General features: G+C 36.8%; 1 protein-coding gene across 1 annotated transcript; it reads right to left on the reverse strand.

Moving 5' to 3' along the window:
- Positions 1 to 1,936: 1,936 nt before the first annotated feature.
- DYTN (dystrotelin) lies at positions 1,937 to 18,984 on the reverse strand. The gene is made up of 14 exons (XM_031505362.2): positions 18,933 to 18,984; positions 16,811 to 16,885; positions 15,667 to 15,868; positions 13,564 to 13,649; positions 12,908 to 12,996; positions 12,178 to 12,249; positions 11,669 to 11,832; positions 10,712 to 10,823; positions 8,461 to 8,606; positions 7,580 to 7,748; positions 5,833 to 5,903; positions 3,645 to 3,804; positions 2,574 to 3,045; positions 1,937 to 2,040 (listed from the first exon to the last, which is right to left on the reverse strand). The coding sequence occupies exons 1-14, from the start codon at positions 18,949 to 18,951 to the stop codon at positions 1,937 to 1,939; spliced, it is 1,941 nt and encodes a 646-aa protein (XP_031361222.2). The 5' UTR covers positions 18,952 to 18,984.
- Positions 18,985 to 19,092: the final 108 nt, after the last annotated feature.

A 19,092-nucleotide genomic window follows, 5' to 3' on the forward strand; every position in this document is an offset into this window, starting at 1 on the left:
ATTAATTGTACTGAAATAAGAAAGGGGATGCAACTAACTACATGTAAACCTGCAAGTGACAGAGTGCAAGTGATAAAAGAGTGTCTATATTAAAAAAAAAAAAAAAAAAAAGCAAGGGCTCTCAGTTTGAGATGAAATGTGATCTGCTATACAGGAACATTTACAAATGTCACTGTGTTTAAAGACAGGATATTGCCTACCACTCTTCCTTATCAAATTCATGACAGATTTTTGTGTGAATAGGATTGTTAGTCCTGGCTTACTGTCTCTCAGTCAGAGTGTGTCAGAAGAAGGATGGGATGAACATGTCTGACTGAAATTCCCTCACTGTCAGCTAAACTGAATAACAACAAAATAAAGACCTTGTGATTTAGTCCATTTCATCTTACAGGGATCAGTGAGCTAGACAACTGCTTCTTAGCATGAAAAACAAATCTTTAACCTTTACATAATGACATGAAAAAACAATCCATGGTAATTCAGGAATATCTATGTGTAAGAATTTGTGTTCCAGTTCTGTTGAATGTTGTTTTAGACCAAACTAGCATTTGTCAGTTATTACTGTTTCCAGACAAGTTTAATTCAGATGCCCACACTAGAAGGAGATTGAAAGTCTCATCAGAAGCTGATGGGTATCTTCCCATAATCAACAAGTAGGTTCCTTGGATTGTTGTGTGTGTCTCTTGGCACTGGCTTATTGCAAAAGCTTACTACTAAGCTTTTGTCTCACAGTGTATTTATTTATGTTGTGATATGGGTATATCCACCTTCTAATTACCTTTTTTACTATTTGTTCTCTGGGACTCTCCTTCCTCCCTCAATAAGTTTCTTTTTTTTTTAATTTTCACCCTCTTTACTCTTCCTTTGCTAGAGACAAACCACTTGTTAGCTTCCAGTAGCATACCATTATTTCTTGCTGTAAATTCTTGAGTGTTTGCAGTATGTGTAATTCGGGCCCCCTTTGACCAAAACTAGCAGAAAGAATGAGGAATGTTCATTAATCTCAATACTACAGTGAAAGGTCTTTCAAGAAGATGGCTGAGGTGCTACAAATGGAAAATAAGATTTCTAGCCTCTTTAATGAGTCAGGCAGTTCCCTTTATCTTAGTGACTATAACTCATTCTGAAAAATACAACACAAGGAAAATCTGTGTGGAAAATCTGTGTGGAGTTTTGCTAAGCAGCTTATCTTAAGCCGTATGCTTTTTATTAGCCTTTTCAATCACATCAGCCTAAACACTGTTTGATTAGATATGAAACAGAGCTTCAGAAAATTTAACTTTTCTCCCAGAACTTTCAAAAATATTTTGTTTTCATGCAAATGAATTTTCTTTGTAAGCACAGAAAAAAATCTTGTAAAAACTCAGACTATTTTTTTTCTTGGAAAGCTGATATTATTAGTGACATAACTGAAATCCTTAAAATTCTGCAAATTTTCTTGAACCATAACTGGTTTTGAGCACATACAAACAGTTATTTACTATTTTTATGCACTTCCTGCCAAAGAATGATAGTAAATAACTGCCTGTATGTTTTTTTTCTCTCTGAAGTGGTACTGAATAATTTCAATTTCTCAGGTCTTTAAAATCATTCTATACATTACAGGAAAAAGCATTTTCCTTGTTGCTGGCATCAACAAGAAATACAGCACCATTCCAAAGAAGCAACTTGGCCATGGGAAATTAACAGCTAAAGAGAGAGAAATGGGCAATCGTTTGCACTGCTGAGGAAGTCACAGCATGGGAGCTGGAAATCATGAACAGAAAAGGAATATAGCGCTCCAGAATGTTCCAGGTGAAGTCAGTAAATGCAGAAATCTGTCATGCTATGTTATTACAGGCAACCTCTGAGACACTTTAAAGAGTCTCTTTTAAGAGACATGGCATCAATTACCTTAAGTAGTTCAGTGAAGTTGTAAGGTGAATGATAGTTTCCATCATTTACAAGCTGGTGAAATTATTTCGTTGATGAGGTCAGAAAAGGACCTGCAAACTTGCTCAGCTGTAGAGAAGAACTCCTGGTGCAAAGTAGTTTGTTGGGCTGAAAAGTAGAATAAATTTTAAGTCTTTCCAAGCTTTTGGATGCTGCCAGAGCACTAGAAAACTCTTAATGAATCTCTAAGATAGCTCTGTAGAAGCACCAGCTTTTTCTGTCATATTCCATATTACATCCTCATTATCAAAAGTGAGGCATCCTGAATGTTGAACAAAGCTCTGCTTTGATCACAAAGGGATTTTGTACTGCTGGAAGTCTCTTAGGACTAGAGTTATAGTTACAGTGTCACAGAAGTGGCAAGAGCAAAAACCTCTCATACCCTCACCAGTTTAAATTTGTTCTTTAATTGACTGCCAAGACTCATTATCTCTTAGGAGCTTTGACTCATCCAGTTCCAAATCAGTCCAACATTAGGGGCTATCTTTGGAATATGCTCTACCTTACTATATAGAATAATACTACAAAAGCTAAAGCAAGATTCTGAGTTTCCTCTAAGGGTTACATGATTATGAACAATATTATGGAATAAACAGGATGAAGGTAAGAAGACAGTGACAAGATGACTGGAGAACTTATACCTGGTTGGGTTTGGAGAGACAATGTATCGTTCAGTTTCATCATTAGCAGTTCCAATTCCTCTCTCACTTCCTTCTCATCAGGTGGTACCTGCATTGCAGTGGGAATAAGAATTGTATTCCCCATTCCACCAAGAGAGTTTTCTGTCAGTTTAGGCCGATATGTTTGTTTCTCTTTTGCTTGTTTATGCTGTCCCATAAAGGGTTTGTCACTCTGCAGAGACACTGACTCCAGTGGGTCATCTGAAAACATGAATTCCACTGCAGTGGGAACCTCAGGTGTCTGTAAAAGCTGCATTCTATTTAAAGAGTTTGGGGGATTCAAAGATTTCCATTCTGCACATGTTTTGGAAGTAGGCCTTATTTGGGCAGGATTTAATTCACTCTGCATTCTCCTTTCCAGCAGAACATGTGAATTTCTTGGCATTGTATTATGACACTGTGCAAAAGGACACTCTGATGACTGCAACATGGTCTACAATAGACAAAACAAAGAAAATACATTGTAAAAATAAGGTTTCAGTTTGCCAGTAGTACTAAAACAGTATTGCAGAAAATGCTATTAAAAAGCTGTAGGGGGAAAATATGTAAACATTTTCTGTGAAACAAGGGCTTTTTAAGAATCTCAGAAATAATTGTAATGATAAGAATCACTATTATTGAAAACAAATAAAATATTTCCTATAAGATGTCTGTATTACATCCCAGTAAAAGGCAGCAATTAGGAATGACATTTATTCACTTTGACTCTTCTCTGAAGAAGAAACTGCAGTGAAGTATGTTGGAAACTCTTACTGGAATATTCATTATTTTCATTGCTGTAGTATTTAAATGTGCTGACGTGGATATCTGTGCTAGATGCCAGATATGCACAGAATGACAAGAAAATCCTTACTGCAAAGACCTTATCTGCTTTCTCTAAAGAGAAAAAATTAAGATGACTGAAAATACAAGTGGAAGTGCATGAAATTGTATTAAAAGTGCTGGTGTACAAGAAAAGCAATTGTTAGTGTTCCTAGTGAACCCTAATGGTTCATAGCTGTGACAATTCTTGATATATATATATCACTATACCTTTACTTCTTCCTTCATGTGCTGCAGCATCATTTGTAGGTTTTCATGGCTTACTCTCAGTCTTTGGAGTTTTGCCTCTATTTTGCAGCTTTTTTCTTCCTGGCAGTTATGAAGAAATTGCATTTTGTCCTTCCATTTGTTGAACTGCTTCTTCATGTACCTACCAGAGATACAGGAGGGTGGGATTTTTGCTAGACCAGACATACACAAATATATACATTCATGAAAATGAGCAAACACTTTAGCACAAACTTTATCCCCTTTACTAGTTCTGGAAATTTTTTTCAGCTTCGGGGTTAGAGGCCCATTTTCTGGAGCTGGGCTGTACCCATGGAATTAGCAAGAACATGAGTATTCCAGGCGAGGAAATACGAGAGCTAAATAGAACTGTGGCCAGGAGTGAACCTTGCATCATGGGGTTTTACCTTTCCCACAAATGTGGCTGCAACATAAGAGACAATAGCAGTCCCTCTGTATAAAAGCAAACTACTTATAGCAACCCCCTGACCTGCAAAAATTTCCCATTACATGCCTGGGCAACAATGAAGTAAAAGCAGGTTCTGCCTCCTTGATAGAATTTCTTCTTGCTCATGGTATTCTCTGCAGTTTCTTCAATGATACCAATAGCTTCTGCACTGACCAATTGTCCTTGAAAAAACACTCTGATTTCTGCAATCAGAAGTGCCACCCTCCCGTGTACAACAGAGATTTAGAAATTACCTACTCAGAGCACAGTATGCCAGAAATACCACCCATAATTCTATTCTAGTTGTGATTTCTCTAAGAAGTCAGGGTAGAAATAGTTTTGCTTTCCTCACAGCTGAGGTGCAGACAGGAGAGTTTATTAACACTACAGTAATAAACTGACTCCTTCATATCACGGATCTGAAATAGTTATCTACCATGCTTAGTTACATACAGAAGTACACTTGATCCACTTTCTTGTGGTAATGCTTTGGCTTAGAGACAACACCCCACTTGAACTATGCAAGATTTGTCTGAATAGGACAGCAAGTCAAACCATTTAAAATTAAAATTAATATTACAGTGATCCCTCCCTTATATTTAAGGGCTCCTTAAAATTCTGTCCTCCTTCAACTAACTCAGTGTCCAGTTCTGAGAATAGACGGTGAATGCTGGAAGTCAGTCCTAAACAAGAATAAAGAGCTTCCCATGAGTAATGTGATTCATTCACCCAGTTCTATGATAAGCTCTGGGTCAGAGCAGCATTATAGGAGCAGGCATCCCATATATCCTCTCAACGATTGCTAATCTAAAAGAAAGCTGAAGATCTTTGTCATATCTCTTTATTTTCCCAAGTGAGAACAGACCCACAATGAAACTGAAATTGTTTAGCTCTAATCTTGGAGTGCCCTTTTGTGAACTTGGAGCAGCAATTGCTCTTGGAATGAAACAGAACAGGAACAGAGGGAATTGAACATGCTGAAAGAAATAAAGGGAGTAGATTCAGGATCGAATTCTACACTTCACCGTAATTCCATCATTTTCAGTGGTCATAGGCATGGTTATATAGAGCACATTTATATACAACTATAAAAAAGGGGGGAAGGCAAAAATCCAAGTAAAAGGTAAGCATTGTAGCTCACACACCAACTTCCCTCCTGCCATGTCACCCAAGCAAACAAGCCTCCCAAGAGATTTTTAATTACAGAATTAATATTTTACAGTGTCAAATATTTGACTATCAGGAGGAACTTCTGTGATAAACTATTATACCAATAGTTACTGTATTCATCCTATTAATCTCTATTTGATGTACAGCAATTTTTTAGAAATAAATTGTACTTCGATTTAAAAGCTTCATGCAAATTATGAAATTTGTTTTGATTAGGCCTTATTGAGAGAAAAATTTGAAAAAGTGTGCTATTCTGACATTTTTATCTGGATGAACATCTTTTTTTTCTAAAAATTCATTTTAGAAATATGAACTAGCAATTGCAGAAATGCTGATGAAAGCAAACCACAGTGGTTTGCTTTGCCATTGTTTTTCCAGTGATCTTAATCTAAAATTTTTGTTGCTGAGTTTTTATTATTCATCCTCATTTGATAGGATTTTTTTAAAATCTAAAAATATCCAAAGTATGGAAAAATCATCTGTCTTCTAGCCCTCCAGCTGGAGGAGCACTGCCCACCAGTCTTCAGTGAGTTTACTACTGCATTTACCTACCTGCTGTCACTGTGAATGCTTTTAATGGATTCATGCATTTTCAATACATCTGCTTCAAAAGAGGCTATTGCCTACAAAAAAAAGAAGTATCTGTTCATAACTTTATCAGCAATAGCATTTCATTTTTATATGCAAGTTTTATTATAGGAGTGTATGAAAAGTTTTGGATCTGGTGAATCTACAGAATTACTGGTTAACCTTGTTAATTTAATATATTACAATGAACTGATGCATTAAAGTATTTCTAATGGCTAAGAAATTTATTCTATAAAACAAATTCTTTGTTCTATGACAAATTTAAGTGTATAAGAATTTGTTCAAAGTTAAAACAAAATCCATATTCCCAAGAATTTCTGCAAAATGGAATATTCTGATTTGGGAACAATCTCTCTCAAGTCCCACAACTGCTTTGAGACAAGGAGATGGAGAGAGAGACTGTATGTAGAAGAGAGAAGAGAAACTCCTGGTCTTTAAATTCTCTGGACCATGCAGAGAACAGTAGCCCAGAAGTCAAGTAGACAAACACCACCTAAGCTACTTTTGAGGCATGATATAAGTTGGGCAGAAATCAGAGCTGCCAGGAAATTATGAGACTAAGAGCTGGATCACTCAGGACCTCTGTATTCCCAGATTCTATTAAAAGCAATCATTGGACTTACTGTCCATGTCTCTTCAATCAAAGTGGAAATAATCTGCACTGTAAGATCTTAGAAATTAATATAAAACTGCTCAAAAGGAACTCTCAGCCCAGATATAAAATAAACAAGAGAGCAATGCACCTGACAGAATCCCAGCACAGGGATGCTAGTCCTGTCCTGCTGTTTTCTAAAATGACAAATGCCAACTGTCAAAATTCTATATTTAAGCAATGTCTGCCCACAACATCTCCTGCAGATATCTGCTGGCTGGCACTGAACCTTGAGCTGGGCAACAGAGTTCTAAAAGACAGGTCTTCCAAAGGGCAGCACAGGAGTAGCAGCCAAAGGATACCTGATACCTGATACACAGAGGCTAGTATTGTGTTACTGCACCCCTTGGCTCCTGGGAAGAACAAGATGAGTGGATGAGTGGATGACAGAAACTGGCTTGAACACAACCCAGTGTTCCCTGTATTCTAAGTAACTGCAGAGCTACTAATCTCTCAAAAAGTATAGAAACAGAAAACTGCTATGTACTTTTTTTTAGCTACACTGTCCTACCCACTCCTTTGTTTCTTTGGAGGCAAGTTAGGAATGGATTAATAGAGACCTTTTGTGCATTAGCTATTTTAGTTGGAGTGGACACTGCTCTGGGTTTATCCTAAGAGGGCCCACTCTGTCCTCTTGCTATTTCCATGGTAACAAAAATGGCCTGAGTCTAATAAGAACTCAGGCATTCTTCTTCGACATTTACTTGCAGTAGGAAGACATGATGGCTTTTTTTACTGTCAGAATAGCAAGAGGACTCCAGACTCATTTAGACTTTAGCATGCTACTCTATGACATCTCAAAAAACCCCAAAGCAAATATTCTTACAGGTGCTTCTGAAGGTCATGAAAGTTGAAGGAGTTAGTCACTAATCTTGGGAAGATAACAAATTCAAACTTCACTAAGTTTTCAGATTCCACAGTTTTCACCATAAGTGAGGAATTAACAGAAAGGTGAAGCTGCCCATTACATTTTCATTGTAATTAGAAGGCGAGCAGATAATTAACTTGCTAGATCTTCTTCACAGCTTTAGCACTATTACTGTTTTGTGTTTTGCTCACCTGAGCTATTGTCTTGCCTTGCTCTGGTGTCTTGTTGTTATTCGCACTCTTCTGCATTACAGTTCTGTTTTCAGGTATGAATCTGGATGATTCTGGGACACAATTGTCCACTTGGAAAGACACATTTTCAGGACCAGGTCGTGATGAAGCACTGAATTCCACAGGAGAACTATATACCAACAGAGAAGTAATGAGTAGGGAAAGGATCAGGACTCACATGTTTTTTCTACCCAGGAAGATCCAAATGCAAAAAAACTAATGCAGTATAAATAGACAGACAAACATTACCTCCAATGCTCATTATCAACTACTGTGATGAGTGGAAATACAGTAATGACTTTAAATATTAACCAAAGCACACAGAACAACTGGTCAGAAAGAAAAGGAATGGTGAGATCATCTACTTGCTATTGTGAGTGATTCCACAGATCTGCAATTTAGTGGGACTTGAGTAGAATCCCTGCCAGTGAATGTACTGTGGGTCACATGTGGAAAGTAGTCACAGTTAATTTCCAATAGATTTGTCACAGAGGAGGTGCTTAAGAACCCATTCAGTTGTAAAGGTAGTAAATATATGCAATGCTTAGCCCTAGACTGAGTATAAGAAATAGAACAGAGTGAAAAATACAACATAAGGAAGGAGGGAAGCAAAACACAATCCTGTTGTATTTTATAAGACAACTGATCATTAGGTTGTCAGCATGGTAACCATAGTTAAGCTACAGAACAATGTGCAGCAACTTCTCAGTTATTCTTTCCCTTTTTAATAGAAAAATCATGACATCTGTCATAACAAAATCCCTTACTCAAAGGACATAAGCAAATGATATTCCACAGCCTGACATTCAGAGATTATAAATTCATCTGACACTGAAACTCACAAAGTCTTTTTGTGAGCAGGGAAGTGCCTCTTCTCCACTGACTCCAGAGCTGTCCTTCTCTGAGCCTCTTTTCTTCTGCAGCGCTCTTGAAACAGGTTGTTCCTGATGGTGCGGAGAAAGTGCTTTGCGTTCGCCTTTGCTGACATCTATTGGAACAAGGGATAATAAAGAAGAGAGTGACTTTTCAAGCAGGTACTGCCCAGAAACAGACATATTCCAAAGCAAAGGTCCATCTGCTCATCATCTGATGAGGCTCATGGCTGCTATCTGAGCCCTAGAAGGGGAGCCCAAGTGGGTAATGCTGCAGGAACACAGGCAAGAGCAGCTTCAATTCTTTTTAGGCAAAATACTGACTGGATCAAAGTCAGGAAGCCTGGAAATGCCTAAACACAAGATTTTGGCAGTTCCAATGATTAAGCTCACAGTCACAACAATAATTCTGCTGACTAGTATCTAAGGAAGAAATACTTTTATATTTGTATAAAGCATTTGTAGATATAAGTCTTCCATGCCTCACATCCTCCTCTCACAGAATACAGTAAAATACACATCCATTATCACAGGAGTGTCAGGCTCATGTACAACAACTAAGCTCAGTAGCTGTATTATTGGAGGACACCAACCAATTCTGCCCTAGGTGACTGCTGCAGAACATGGGCAGACTGAACAGGAAAACAGGAAAACACAAGTCTCCTAGTGCTTCTCAACATGGTAGTAATGTTACCACAAGGTGTCAGCACGGTAAGAAAAAACTGCTGATATTTCAAACCCCCACTCAACAGCTCAATCCCTAATAAAGACAGTGTGAATACTTACCCAGACAAGGACAGCATCTGCTAAGAGTGGAAGGTATGGGGATAGCAACTTACTATTGATTATTTTATGTCCCACACAACAGATACAAAAATGGTATCTGTCATAGTGAGTAGCTTATCTTTTAAATTTTGGTATAGATTTTGGCCTGTATTGTAATATTTGGCCTATAAAGTAATATTTACAGAGTTTGTGTTAGAGTAAGGTTTCATAAAGGAAAGCTAAGTCAAATGATTCGGTTGCAATTCTGCAGCAACAATGTGGGTGCAATCCAGGCTGCAACATCTCTTGCCTTGGTTTTGCTGTTGTCCTTCCTTTTGGTGCTTCTACAAACACACATTCCCATTCACTCTCCATTCACACTAATTTTAAGGTCTCTACTTAGAAATCTCTTAATGAAGAGTTTAGTTAACATTTGATTTTCCTACTTTGTCACAGATGGAGTAGGAGAAAGAATATTTAGAGGACTGAACTGTTATTTTCAATGCAGATATTGAGCATCCAGATACAATTTCTCACAATGTTAGCAGTATGATTTTCTTTTCAGGAAGACAGCAATGAAATGGCAAGAGTTTAATGCTCTTAAAGGGTGACTACAAGAGCAGTCTAAGAGTCTTTAGTTTTAGTGCAGACACTGGCTGCCCAGGTATCTTTCACATTAAGTGCAGAGGATTGGGAAGGAGACCAGGAAGTACAGGTTTCTAAGGAAACTTTCCTAAGTGCTTTTCAGCAGATTTACTGGAACAGAAGGATACTGTTATACAGATCCACAAAAAGCCCATCTGCTGCTGTGTGCAAGATCTGGAATCTCCTGCTCAAAGGAGAAGCTGGTCTTCCAAATACCAATTCCCAGTGTTGTATTTTGCCACTAGTGTGATGATAGCACACGTTGGCCTGTAACAGAGTCCAGGTATGTGATCTTAGTTGGGCACATGTTGCCTCTTTGTGCTGTATCCCTAACTGACAGAGACAAATGAGTCAGAAAGGTTTACAATAAAGTGGAAAAACTGAAGACATTCAGAAAAGAGAGAAAGACATTTCATGCAGGAGTTTGTATAACTTTAGGATTAATGAATTTCTGGATGAGGCTGCATTCTGATTGAGATGAAGGAACATTGGGACATTGAGGGGACTTTTCGCAGGTTTAAGGATTGTCTGCCAACAGAAAATTTGCCATAAAACTCCTTAAGAAGACTTGCACTGGGATATTTCATAGCTCTATTCAGTTACTTCAAAACAAAACACTAATTCTAAAGTTAGAAGCCTGCTTTGGTCCTTTTCCTGTCTCCCTGTTCCCAGACTAATAATGCTGATATGTCATGGCCATTATGATTAATACACACATAACTTTATAATGCTTGTAGTTTAAGAATCTACTGCCTACTTGCCTCCATGAAGAGCCTCAACAGGGAAACGAATCAGTACAATAGGACTCTACCTGCACACAGTGTTCCACAACAGGATGTGATCTCTTATGTGGTTTGCAGAGACGACCAGTGAAAAAGCAGGCTTGGCAAAGGTCAAAATTGAGGCACTTTAAACAGCGATACCTGTGAGGGAAAACAAAAAGATTTCTTTACTTCCCCACAAGTAAGAACTTGGTGTAAGTCAGCTTAATTACTGGAAACCCAGATCCCTGGGCTCTGAAATTCAAAGAAACATCATCATTAGAACAATCACTTTTCTCAGCATTCTCTGAATTCAAGTTATTTTGCCCAATTGATTAAGGACTTTTCTCCAAACCCTTGATCTTATTTATTTGCTGCTTTGAAATGCAGTCCACGGAAGAAAACATTGTTCTAGCACCATTTCCCATTTTTCAGAATGCAGTTACAATTTCATGTGCTTCTTATACACCAGCTTACCTCTATTTGTTGCTTCCATGGAACTGTAATATTGACATAGGAAGCATAAACAAAAAAACTAAAAATGCAAGAAATTAAATCTATAAACTTACAAATAGTGAGAATATAGTAACAGTAAAATGCTTTTTTGAGCTTTCTGGTCCAATGGTAATGCATAGTGTTCTTTTTATACCACTATGCCATTTTATAACATTACTTAGATGACTAAGATGCTAAGATGGAAAATTAACAAGCCAGTAATACAACTGTTTACAGGAAAAATAACTAAGAAATGAGATACACGGGTTTAATTGACTTTGACTTTGAACTGCCACTTTACCTTTGGCAAGTTTTCATGTTTGTGCTAGTGAGCTAAAGAGAAGTAGGATGAAGGCTTGAGCAATGGACTGCAGTGGTTCTCTCTATCCCTCTTTTCCTGGTTAAATTAGATTACATCCAAAGCTTGTTACTTAGTACATCAGTTACAGCCTGTAAGGTATGCAAACAGTGGTAAGAACTAACTGGGTGGATGCTAAAGACCACTGACACACCTGATGCCTGTAATGGGGAAAACTTTGCAGACTCTGCATCTAGCTTGGTGAGAAACCATTTCCATGGCTGATAATCTGTAACATGTAGGGAGCCACAGGAGAACAGCAGGCTCTGATCTCAGCCAAGACAGGAATTTTTCTTCAACAATAGCTGCATTCAGAACCTAGAAAAAATACATGTCTCAAGCTCATACATTCACTTGAAAAAAACTGGTGGTTTATCTACAATCTCTAATAAAAGCTCTGATACTGGATTTTGCTAGCATAAGTTTTCCATCCATGTAAAATGTTACTGGGTTCCAAAGGTTTTGGAATAAACATGGGAATCCTCAGTAGTACCTTACTGAGCATTTTTTCTATAGATACAAATCCTCTCATACTGTGAGACTGATCATCAGCCCTGCTTCTTAAAAGTAGATACTTGGGGATGTTATGTGGTAATACACTTGAAGTTTTAATCAAACTGCAACATTCAGAATAATTTCCCAGGACATCAGAATTTCACTCACCCCATGGAAACAGTCATGAATCGCAATTTCCACACAAGACAGAGTGCAGCCTTCTCCCACAATGCCTGGGATCTACATCAAGAAGAAAGGCTCAGAAACACCTCAATAAAAAACAGATGTTCCCATCATGCTCTGCTGCAATGGTGACAGCACACAGATGGTGAAGTATCTATAGCAATGCCATTTTAAACACTATTCTGAAGAAAGCCCATTCATATTCATGCCATCAGTATGCAGTTTCACAGTTCAGGGTGAATGATTTGTTTCCTACTCACTTACTGTAATGGATAAACATACTATATTTCCACAATATACTACTGAAGAACACTGAGTTTAAGTCCCAGAGGTCATTTTCAAATCCCATTTTCAGCACCAGTTCAGCTGGAAATACCTGTGTGTTAAGGCAACATGCTCCAACTGCAACCTATTCTATTGAGTACAGACATCTGCTTTAGGAGCAGTTGTATCCAGCTGTTTCCAGGACCTATAAGCTCAGGCAACATGAATACACAGAGGCAGTCACTAATGAAAGTGGTTATTTTGAGTGAAAGGACAGAATTTGATTCTTTTACCTATTTTGCATGATAGCTCCCTATGTCCACAGCATCCTATTAACTTTAGTCCCATAAGGTAATCAAACATAAAAGGTATCAACCATGAAGGTTTTTCTTGTGCTAGGTTAGTACAATCCTACAAAATCTGTTGAGTAACAGCACTGCACTGACATTACCTGATTTAAATCTGTTAGAAGGCTTCTCAGGGCACTACAGGTGATTAATGTCTCCTTCCCATCATGGACAGCATAAAACTGGAAAAAAGCTGAAAACAAGGAAAAAAAATCTGGAATCTTAGCAGAGCCTGAACTGTCTTCAAGCTATCTTTAAACTGCTATGGTAATTGCAGTCTAACAAATAAATCCCTCCAGAAAGTTTCACTATATTATGTACCTAACAGCCTCTCAGTGACTGCTGTGACCATAGATCTCCCTATAGCGAGGGAAAGAGAAGGAAAGCAAGGAAGAAAGCAATGAACTCATTATTAGAACATTGGGAAAATATTTAAATATGTTTAGACAAGAAGTGCTCTATTTAAATTGTGAATTGCTAATTTAAAACTATGGGGTTTCTGTTCTTTTCTGCTAGGCAAATAGAAGCTCTACTTAAATGTCACTATAACCTATTCTGAAGGTCTCTATTGCAAAGATGGCTACAGATACTGGTTGGAAAGGATTATTCTGCATCAGCCTTTGTCTACAACTAAGCAGTCAACATAATTTATTTTTTTCATGGCAGAGCTGACTTTTATTTAAAAAAAAAAAAATTACAATGGAGATTTTCCCCAGTATTCAGTATTTCAGGTAGTGTATAAAAATCATACATTTCCCACCTCTGTATTTAGCCAGTAGAGTATCTCCTGAAAGGGAAATTAGGGCAGCTGCAGCAGATCTAGTTTTGACATACCCTGTTCCAGATCTAGGAAAATTAAATAAGTTACACTATATTCACTGAGAATACAAAGACTGAAACATCTAAAGAACAGAATACTACTATGTAGGAAGAAAACTTCAAAACAAATATTCTTTTATAAGTATAAATGCAACCAAAGTAATATTTCAGTGATATTTTATGTCTAGAACCCTTTGTCACTGAACATATCTGCAGAATTAACTGTTCCAAGATACCATGCAATCATAAAACAAAAAGAAAACATCTCCTTCAGAGACTTCACATTCCAAGTAAAATGTCATTTTACATTTACAATGTAAAAATGTCCTAAAAATTCTGCTCTTTTAATCATGGAAAGCCTTCCCAAATACATTAGTGAATAAAGGATACAATCTACATTTTGCATGACTCCACTGTGGCCCCAGATCTGCACTAAGCTTCTCTTGGGCTGATTACACTTAATTTCACTGAAACTCAATTTAAACAAAAGGATATATGCAGGAGCAGGACATTTAGTTTTGACCGTTAGATAATAAATAATATAGATTAATGTAGAACCCAATTTTGTGACATAGGCACCTAATGGAAAGCACCAATTTTTTTTTTTTTTGTGAAGACAATGCAGACATTAATCAGAAACCACAAATCAGGGAATCCCAGAATATTAATATTAATATATTAATATTTAAGATATTACTTTTGCAAAGCTTCAAAATATCATTACATAGAATTTTCTCCAAGAGTCTTTAGATAAACCCACACTGTGTAATACTGCAATATATTCTCTAAAGTATGAGCTGCATGGGAAAATGTCGCTTTTCCAGAAATTCAAAGAAAAAACTCCAAGACTAAAACTAAAGTGCACAGTCAAACACCCTTCAGATGTTTATGCAAATTTATTAAGTAAATACCACAGAACCATAGAAAATTCTTATGTGCTCCTAGTGTTAATAGTAGAGAATAGCCTTCTACAGAGAAAATACTATGAGAAAATTATACAAAGCTTTTTCTAGCTTATATACATGTCAAGAAACTTGTGAAATTCTTTTTAAAAAAGAAATAGCATCAAAAAGAAAATTACACTCCTAACTCAGTCCTAAGAAAAAAGACTAAAAGACTAAGATAGTACTGTTAAGAAGATTCTTCTAAATAATTTCCCTACAGCACACAAAAATTACAAGATACTCTTGATGTTGCTAGCTTTGTTTCTTAATACAGAATTTATTCTAAGCCTTAACTGATTTTTTACCAAAAACATATTATAAAGTGGGACCTTAAGCAGTAGTGATCATATGAGTAATGAATAATGATTCGAGAAAAAGTCCTGCAGACCACTTACATCTCATTGCTTTCAGTAAAAACTTTGCTATGATATAGAAGGGAAAAATTTCACCCGTGGCAAATAACTTGTACAATGAACTTAGTCTTTGTCTTTTAAATCTGATACAATCACAAACCAATCCTGCCTTTAGTGAATAAACTCATTATTTACAAATAATATATAAGAAAAATACACTCTGCAAGGTGTTTCCTTATTATTTTCAGAAACTTTGCTATTCACAAAGCTGCTCAGCTGCTCATCAATTTTGCTTCATAATTGGTAGATGAACTTTTTAAGCTTGAGGAAAATGAGTAACAAAAAGTGACTGGCAAATTCCTAACCTGTGCATGGGTACTATTCTCCAGAGGCAAATATGGATTCATTTTTAGAAGTGTATCAAAATATCTCAGAAGTTAGAAGAAGACCTACTCTGTAAAGCTTTTCAGAGAAAAAGTCAGCACGGACTGGCAAAAGTCTGGGTTTCCAAATAGTTTTGGGAACACTTGAGCACTGTGTTTCTGATGCAGTTTTGTGCCTTATATTCCCACAGCTGAACTACTCCTAGTTTTTATACAAAGCAAAACCAATCAAAATGGGAGAGTTTCACACAGAAATGGTGTTAGAGTGGTTGGGTGGGAGCTATATGATCTTTAAGGTCCTGTCCAAAAACAAATTCTTCGACTCTATGGTACTTCACAATGGATCAACATTTCTTCTTCTCACCTGTCATACATGGCAATCAGTAGGCCCAATGTGAATTCAGCAGCTCTTGGATCTACCTGGCCTGGTTTTTCTAATCTTGCCCTTTGGAACAGTTTCATCAGCATTCTAGAGATTTGCTGCATGTTCAGAGAAATCTGCTCTTGTCTCTGCCTTTGTTCACTTGATAGGATGTGCTGAATCAGAGAAACATCAATCAAATCCACTGTGAGAAAATTAAGGAAGAAATTAATAAGGATCTCTGCCTTTTCATGAATGGAAGCATGACTATTTTTTATCAGAAATGCTTAGCTAAGACATGTCTGTAAAAGGAAACCTAAAACAGTACACCACATAAAAAGAAAACTAGTACCTGTGGTACTTCCACATTGACACATAGCATCAGGCAGATAAACCATATCAGGGCTGAGACCAGACTAAATATATTCATAGAAGAGCATCCCCAAATGAAAGAAATATGTCCAAGGTCAACAAACTAGTCACTTTCTCTGTCCTACCCTGAAGACCTCACTGGCAATACTGTGCATTCTTAGCAACAGACCATTTCAAATAGAAAATTCAAGATTTCCATGAAATTTAGCTCAATATGGAATTTACATCCAGTAATTTCAAAGTGAGCTAGGTGACCAGGACTTTGTTGCATAACTCTCTGCTGGCACTGATTTCTCCCTCACTTCAAAGACAAGGAGAATGAATACTAACCAGGAGTTTTCTGGTTTATCATATTCTATTTTGCTCTCATTAATTCTTATAGTCCAGTCAATACATTTTCAATAAGCCGTGATTATTTCCAATAAATCAGCTCCTAAGAAACACATTAGAATTTGACTTTTCATGAGCATAATACATAGAAAAGTATCAATAATTGTCAGTGATGTCTACATAGCAGTGTTGCAGACTGTAAAAATAATTTGATTCTGTAATAATTTTAGAATTTCACTAATGTATTTCCATTGACATTCAAAAGGAAAAAAAATCAATTAGTATATGAAGCACTATCTAGATCTTAAGTGTTCGTAATCCATTCTGAAACTCCAAGGTGGAAAATGAGAGAGCAAAGTAGCATAATAACTCATGGTGACAGCAATGCAGACTTTATACAGACTCTCCTCCCTGTAAAAGTATAGGATTCTCTTTGGCTACTAACACTGGCAAAGCCTTTGTACTGAGCGTAGTTTTAGGGCTGTTCGGTATACGGAGCTCTCAACATCACTGAAGGCCTCTGTGAAAGAAAACAAACACACGTTACAATAGAGTGGTTCATTCAAAACTAACTAAAAATCAACCAAATTTGGAGTTTCGAGTTGATCAACACTCTGAAAGAAAATTTTGGGTAAAAAAAAAACAAACAAAAAGATAACATTTTCTTTTTTATCTAAATAACTTTGTGGGGTGAACAGTCTTCTTGTAAACAACAACATGATCTCTTGTAAAATCAGAATTTAACATAGAGAGCACATCTTTTTTTTGGGAATCAAGTTTATTCATATATTAGAACAAGGCCTATTAGGGTTATGCATTGTACAAACTTTTAGCCAAGATCATAATGAAATAATATTTCTTCATGCAAACAAGTTTTTTTATCAGAGATGCTCTTCTTCAAGGGACAGTTTGTCAGTTTGCACAGCAGGGTTATTATTTTGGATGCCATTTATTTCAAGCACCAAACAAATCTGTCAAGATCAACATGTGGGACTCTTGCAGAAGAAGACAAGCCCTTTACCAGAGCAAATTATTTTTGACATCTCTGTTTAGAAAACCCACTCAATCTGCTTTACTAAATCTCAAATCTCATACCCTTAAATGATTTCAGCTTATTTCTTTCACATCAATAAAGGATGTTTTTCTGAGTGGAAAGTAAGAGATGCTGACTGTGACCTATACCCAATACATTACATATACCTAGAACTTCAACACCAAAAACCAAGGCTTGTTCACTAAACTTCAGAAACTAGAAAGGGATTTATCAGTTATACTTCTGTCCTCAGAGACTATTTTCTCCCTGCACTTCAGAGACGGTTATACATAGTTGATTAAGTTTAAAGATAAGCAATAAATATGCATAAATTAGTAGAAATAACTCACAAAACAATTCACCTGTTCAGTCTGGAAAGAAGCCAATCTGTGTGCAATGGTTTCCAAGAAATACACCAGATTAATATTAATAGTCAGAAAATTATGGGCTCTTCTGGTTCCCAGATGCTGCCTAAGCTATAGAAAGATGCCAATAACTGCTATACCATCTGTTTAGTCCTGCTCTTGTCATACTATGTTTTGTGATATTATTTGGAGATGCAGTGTAGCATATCATACAATGTGAAAAATAAGTTTTGACTTCCACGCATCATCAGTTCTCTTTCCTCAATAAACTGATCCAAAGCCCTTTTGAAAGCAACAGAACAACTCCCACAGTTTTCATTAGGCTATGGCTTAAGTTCCAAATACTTATTCTCAAATACAAATGCTACAAATATACACATGATTCAACTCAAACACCTTCCATGCACAAGATGATTTTCATATTGAAGGGAATCTGTTTTAGTAGCCATCTGCTACTTAATTATAGTCCACCCTTACAAACAAAATGTGGCCCTCAAAGTAGGGCATTCTGTGCCTGTCAGGCACAGTTCCAGAATTAACTTGTGAGGACACATAAGTAAAATAGCAAATCATTTTAGAATTATTACTGATGAGAGGCTATTTAGGGACATTAAAATCTTTCATTTCTCATAGGAAGGGGGCTTCCCCTCTGGACAGAAAACCATCATGTAATCATTCTGCCGTGGGTCAAATTTCACCTCAAGAAATATAAATGCCCTTTGTTGAGAAGCTGACAAAGGAGTTCCTACACACTTAGAAGTGTGCTGATTCCTGACATCTTCAGTGGTTACCTGCTATTCTGCATTTTGAGGTATTTGCTCTGTGGCAGATGAGGTGTCTGCTGAGACTTTACACTCAAAATGGGAGTGTATGGCCATCTTCATGCCTATTCCAAAGTATGGAAAAAACCTTAGCATTTATTATAAATTAGGGATTATTGCACAGTGTGCCTGACCATTCCATAACCCACTGTGATAGTGACAAGGAAGATGCCTGGACAGATCCAACAATAAAGGTAGGTCATCACACCTGTGAGAATCTCTGTGCTGTAGCACGTAAATGGCAAATTACAAAGTGGCACGATTTCATTAAAATTCAGTAGTTTCTGATTGAAAAGACACATAAATACCTTCTGAGAAAAGTTGGGAAAAAATAAGAAAAATCCTTACCCTGCAAGTCTGGATCCATTTGAAATTAACAGATGGTATTACACATTCTATAACAAAACAAACCAAAGTGTAAAACCACATATTCTAGACAGAGACATATTGAACCATTCAAATTAAATCTTTTAATCTGAACAATTCACTGGATGCATTTCAGAAATTA

This window comes from Lonchura striata, chromosome 8, assembly GCF_046129695.1.
Source record: "Lonchura striata isolate bLonStr1 chromosome 8, bLonStr1.mat, whole genome shotgun sequence".
Lineage (NCBI taxonomy): Eukaryota > Metazoa > Chordata > Aves > Passeriformes > Estrildidae > Lonchura > Lonchura striata.

Coding starts and splice junctions, on each gene's coding strand:
- DYTN (XM_031505362.2), bottom strand. Junction 3,046..3,644: donor ACATGAAGGAAGAAGTAAAG/GTATAGTGATAT, acceptor TGTCTATTGTAG/ACCATGTTGCAGTCATCAGA. Junction 2,041..2,573: donor GTCTCTCCAAACCCAACCAG/GTATAAGTTCTC, acceptor TCTACTTTTCAG/CCCAACAAACTACTTTGCAC.